Source organism: Micropterus dolomieu, unplaced genomic scaffold (genome assembly GCF_021292245.1).
Source record: "Micropterus dolomieu isolate WLL.071019.BEF.003 ecotype Adirondacks unplaced genomic scaffold, ASM2129224v1 contig_13903, whole genome shotgun sequence".
Classification (NCBI taxonomy): Eukaryota; Metazoa; Chordata; class Actinopteri; order Centrarchiformes; family Centrarchidae; genus Micropterus; species Micropterus dolomieu.
Genome location: NW_025742889.1, coordinates 2326 through 8491, shown reverse-complemented (window position 1 = coordinate 8491; position 6166 = coordinate 2326). Strand labels below are relative to the sequence as shown.

General features: G+C 40.4%; 1 protein-coding gene across 1 annotated transcript; it reads left to right on the top strand.

Annotated features, from left to right (window-relative positions):
* Positions 1-827: 827 nt before the first annotated feature.
* LOC123966646 (uncharacterized protein DDB_G0271670-like) lies at positions 828-1439 on the top strand (the record flags this gene model as incomplete). The annotated part of the gene is made up of 1 exon (XM_046042785.1): positions 828-1439. A coding segment is annotated over one exon (612 nt), but the record flags the coding sequence as incomplete, so codon positions are not given.
* Positions 1440-6166: the final 4727 nt, after the last annotated feature.

Genomic DNA, 6166 nt, shown 5'->3' with positions numbered 1-6166 from the left:
CTTGAGTGCTTTATCTCTCTGTTTCATTGTATCCCACAGGTATTCATTAAACCTTTTTATTTGATTTTCTATGTTTGAGCTGTGTATGTTTATCAATTTTATTCTTTATAGCAGTTATAATATTGTTGCATGTATGTACACAGCTTTCTTTATCAATTTTGGAGGCCCAATCAATTTCCTTTAAATCATTTTTAAAATGTTCTTGATTTTTTAGGAATATGAGGAAATTTGCATTGTTTATTTGATTGTTCTTTGTTTATGTATCTTGATTTATTTAATTTCCTGGCTATTAGTACAAAATTATGATTGGATAGTCCAGTTATTAGGTTATATGTTTTAACTATCCTGTCTGGTTTATTGGTGAATATTAGGTCTATCAAAGTTTGAGACGTTTTTGTTATTCTAGTAGGTTTTTTAATGAATTGTGTCATTTGTATTGAGTTTGCAATGTCTTTTAATTGTTTTCTCTTGCCTTTATCAAGCCAATTTATGTTGAGGTCACCCATGAGCAATATTTCCTTTCGTTCATATGTTTTTAAAATTTTTGTTAAACCAGTATAAAAATCGCTTGTTGCATTTGGTGGTCTATATACACAAAGTACAATAAATGACATTTGAGGCGATAGTTTGATTGTAACACCAACACACAGTTTGATCTGGAATGTCTATCTGATACTGTCTTTTACGTAAATCTTCAAAGTTGCTGAAGCGCTTCAGACTCTATATTGTCACTAAAGAGACAGAGGTAGGTTAAGGCACCTTAAGGAAAAAGCAGGGTGCAGTTCCTAAGAGATGCCTGAAACCTGTACTCAAACTGTACTTTACAGAAACCTCAGCAGAAAGTGGCCCCTCCCGCAGCAGCCGCCACGTCGTCCAGCACCACCACGTCGTCCGGCACCGCCTCCAGTACCGCCACGTCGTCTAGCACTGCCACGTCGTCCAGCACTGCCTCCAGTGCCGCCACGTCGTCCAGCACCGCCTCCAGTACCGCCACGTCATCCAGCTCCAGTACCGCCACGTCGTCCAGCACCGCCTCCAGTACCGCCACGTCGTCCAGCTCCAGTACCGCCACGTCGTCCACCACTGCCACGTTGTCCAGCACTGCCTCCAGTACCGCCACATCGTCCAGCACCGCCACGTTGTCCAGCACTGCCACGTCGTCCAGCACTGCCTCCAGTGCCGCCACGTCGTCCAGCACCGCCTCCAGTACCGCCACGTCGTCCAGCTCCAGCACTGCCACGTCGTCCAGCACTGCCACGTTGTCCACCACTGCCACGTTGTCCAGCACTGCCTCCAGTACCGCCACATCGTCCAGCACTGCCACGTCGTCCAGCACTGCCACGTTGTCCAGCACTGCCACGTTGTCCACCGTTGCCACGTTGTCCAGCACTGCCTCCAGTACCGCCACGTCGTCCAGCACTGCCACGTCGTCCAGGAACGTAACGTTAGCATTACAGTTACGGTTAATTAGTTAGTTCACTGTTAACCGTTTTGGTAAAAAAAAAAATCAGCACAGATCGGAGATCTTTTGCATCGCCATATTCATTAGTTATAACGTTACTCACTATGCCAACATTTCTAGCGACGCCCTCACATAACTGTAACGTTACTGTTTAAATCCTGACACTCCACAGTGTGGACCAGTATCGTAGCAAATAGCAAAACCGTAGTAATAAGCTAGGTCAATGATATTGAAATATCATATACAGGTGCTGATCATGCAATTAGAATATCATTAAAAAGTTGATTTATTTCAGTAATTCCATTCAAAAAGTGAAACTTGGATATTATATTCATTCATTACACACAGACTGATTATATTCAAATTCAATATTTCAAACGTTTATTTCATTTCATTGTGATGATTAAAACTGACAACTAATGAAAATCCCAAATTCAGTATCTCAGAAAATTAGAATATTACTTAAGACCAATACAGAAAAAGGATTTTTTGAAATGTTCGCCAACTGAAAAGTATGAACATGAAAAATATGAGCATGTACAGCACTCAATACTTAGTTGGGACTCCTTTTGCCTGAATTACTGCAGCAATGCAGCAGTCGATCAGTCTGTGGCACTGCTCAGGTGTTATGAGAGCCCAGGTTGCTCTGATAGTGGCTTTCAGCTCTTCTACATTGTTGGTCTGGCATATCGAATCTTCCTCTTCACAATACCCCATAGATTTTCTATAGGGTTAAGGTCAGGCCAGTTTGCTGGCCAATTAAGAACAGGGATACCATGGTCCTTAAACCAGGTACTGGTAGCTTTGGCACTGTGTGCAGGTGCCAAATCCTGTTGGAAAATGAAATCTGCATCTCCATAAAGTTGGTCAGCAGCAGGAAGCATGAAGTGCTTTAAAACTTCCTGGCAGAGGGCAGCGTTGACCTTGGACCTCAGAAAACACAGTGGACCAACACCAGCAGATGACATGGCACCCCAAACCATCACTGACTGTGGAAACTTTACACTGGACTTCAAGCAACGTGGATTCTGTGCCTCTCCTCTCTTCCTCCAGACTCTGGGACCTTGATTTCCAAAGCAAATGCAAAATTTACTTTCATCAGAGAACATAACTTTGGACCACTCAGCAGCAGTCCAGTCCTTTTTGTCTTTAGCCCAGGCGAGATGCTTCTGACACTGTGTCTTGTTCAAGAGTGTCTTGACATAAGGAATGCGACAGCTGAAACCCATGTCTTGCATACATCTGTGCGTGGTGGTTCTTGAAGCACTGACTCCAGCTACAGCCCACTCTTTGTGAATCTCCCCCACATTTTTGAATGGGTTTTGTTTCACAATCCTCTCCACGGTGCGGTTATCCCTATTGCTTGTACACTTTTTTCTACCACATCTTTTCCTTCCCTTCACCTCTCTATTAATGTGCTTGGACACAGAGCTCTGTGAACAGCCAGCCTCTTTAGCAATGACCTTTTGTGTCTTGCCCCCCTTGTGCAAGGTGTCAATGGTCGTCTTTTGGACAGTCAAGTCAGCAGTCTTCCCCATGATTGTGTAGCCTACAGAACTAGACTGAGAGACCTTTTAAAGGCCTTTGCAGGTGTTTTGAGTTAATTAGCTGATTAGAGTGTGGCACCAGGTGTCTTCAATATTGAACCTTTTCACAGTATTATAATTTTCTGAGATAATGATTTTGGGGTTTTCATTAGTTTTCAGTTATAATCATCAAAATTAAAAGGAATGAATACTTGAAATATATCAGTCTGTGTGGAATGAATGTATACATTATATAAGTTTCACTTTTTGAATGGAATTACTGAAATAAATCAACTTTTTGATGATATTCTAATTATATCAGCACCTGTATTTTGTGAGATGGTTACATATTAGTTATTGGTCAGCTCTGTGTTAGAAAGGCCGGCAGTGACACCTAGTGGACTAAAATGGGAGTTTCACAGAAACAGTTTCTGGTTTCTTATTCAGTCGCTGCAGCAGCAGGAGAGGAGTGGATGGTTAATGTTGCTGTTGATTAACAGGTTTAGAATTTATTTTAATTTACTTTTAGAATTTATTTAAGCACCTACAGTTACCTGAAACAAAGTGTTGTTTAAAAGGAAAAGATTTACCAACAATATGAGTTTAATTCCTGTTAAATGTAAAATGTGAATCTGCATCATGTTGTAGCTGTCAATTTGAAAGCGTGCATCTTTCATTTTTCGAGGGTCATGTCATCAGATGATATGATGGATTACATGAAGTTCCTCTACGGGTTTAGAATTTATTTTAGATTTTTAAAAAAATGTTTTACTGTGTAATATGTGAATCTCCAAATTACCATCAAATCCAGCTCTTAGACAGATGTAGTGCAGTAAAAAGGACAATATTTCCTCTTAGATGTAGTGCTGGAAAAATCTAAAGTATAGCAACCTGATTTTTGTACTTTTATACATCAGTAAATGTTACTTCCTGCCTGCCTCAGAATCCTTTTGATTGGGCCACAGCAGCAGATTAATGGGCTTCTCTCTGATTCTACCTTTTTAAAAGTACAATACTTCTTAAGTCAAAGTAAAGTTGCAGATTTTAGAATGAGAATAAAAAAACTACAAAACACATAAAAGCTCATCAGTGATATTAGACAGAGTACTTGTACCAGTTAGACTCAGATCTCATTGAACTCCTGCAGTCATGTAATCTGCTGCAGCATCAGACTGTGTAGTTATTCAGAGCGTGGCCACAGTCTGCAGTTTGTTATGAACTCCACTGGAGGGCGTCCTCAGGTGACACTTATTCTCTACAAACTAGTAACACAAAAAAGCTTTTTTAGATGTTAAAAAAAAATATTTTGCTTTTGTTAATTTAAAAAGAAAAAAGAGAGAAAAACAAAAGACTTTTGTCTCATTTATAAACTGCTCTTCAGTAATTTGTGCCAGTATGCAACACTTCTTATAGAAACAATGATCAGAATATAAACAGTTTAGAATTTGGCAGCCAGACATTTAAGGAACGTGTAAATGCTTCTTATTTCTGAGGACATTGTTTCTGATGATTTAACAGTGTTGAAGGAACGAAATGCAGTTATTAGAATAAATTAGATCAAATCAATCAGAGCGGTGAAATTGGTGTATTGTAGCAACGTGACACATCAAAGAAAAACATTTACAGAAAACAACCCACATTGATCAGAATAAAGAAAAATCAACTATGTATACAGAGTACATCAGCAACAAATACATTTATTACATTAAATGGATAAAATCAAATGGTTGTTCTACTCAGTGTGATTGACAGGAGAGATGATCAGAGGGGCAGAGTTTTTACCACCATCGTTATCACAAGGACTAAAGAATGGGTAGAGTTTCTCAGTGAAGCAGCAGCCAGTAAAGGAGTAGATAAGAGCTGCAGTATCAACGTCATAAAAGGAGACCAGACCCTCCTCATAATCCACAAACACCCCCACCTTCTCAGGCTGAGACTTCAGAGAGAGACAGACTGAAGAGTCAACAAGAGCTTTGTGCTCATTTTCATTCCTCAAACATATTGTCCATTGACCATTCTGAGGACTGGCTGTGATTCTTCCCTTCCTGTTGATCGACTCTCTGGCCACTCCTAAATCCCACTCAGTCTTCCCTTTAACCTGAACCTCGTAGTAAAATCTTCCTGAAGAGAAACTCTGCTTTGCAAAGACATTAACACAGGTGTCAAATCTCTCTGGATTGTCTGGGAGATTCTTCTTTACGTCACTATCATGTACTTGTTTTCCATCATCAGACAGGTTGAGGTCAGGCTGTGCTGTATCAGGATTGAGTGTCACATCCACTGCATACTGCTGGAACCTCTTCGCCCTTAAAAGCTTTAAGTGCCTGTCTCCAAACTAAATTCATCATGTGCCAGCGTCTGTTGATAAAAGAGACGCTTTAATAAAACACAGACTGCAGTTTGTTCATGACGACAGGTTTGTTTGTATTAAAGTGTCAAATGTGCCGCTGAGGACACGACGACCTCAGGTGACCTTTACACGTCTGTCAGCTCTTTTAGTTGTGTGGAGGGAAAAAGAGAAAGTTATACCTCCACTGGTAATTATTTTCTCTAAAAGGTCAAATTAAACTTCTTTTTCTTGTCAGATTATTTAGTGGAGCATATTGTCGTCACGGTCGACAGTCTCAGATCCAACTTTCAGTAAACCAACAGCGTTGTTTCAAAATGCGCTCTGTTGCACCTGTAACCACACCCACCTGTGATGTCACAGGGTCCTGGAGTACACCTGTACATCACTGCAGCAAGGTGAGAAGTTAAACTACTGAAGGTCAAAAACAAGACGTTCAGGTTAACTTACTCTAAACTTCTTCTTCTTTGTTGGACATGTGTTGTACTTTCCAGCTGAGTTGTAGAGATCCAGGAAACACGACTCCAGTAAAAAGCATCCAACAAATTGTGACGAGCGAGCCTCCTACAGCTTCATTAACAAAATTACATTTTACATGAATCATTTCAAACGATCGTCCCAGAGTCTGACTGAAAGGAAACACAGAAATCAGCCTCCTGGATTAGCGACTGTAGCTCACTGCACAGGGATCTACTTCCAGAGTTTTCTGTCTGAGTCATGTTTCTCAAATCTTTACAACTATGGAAGCGTACAGGCGACTAAATTAAAATTATCAGGCAAACTTAAATGAAAATGTAATCCCACAATAACATTATCATTTTCCACACGTGT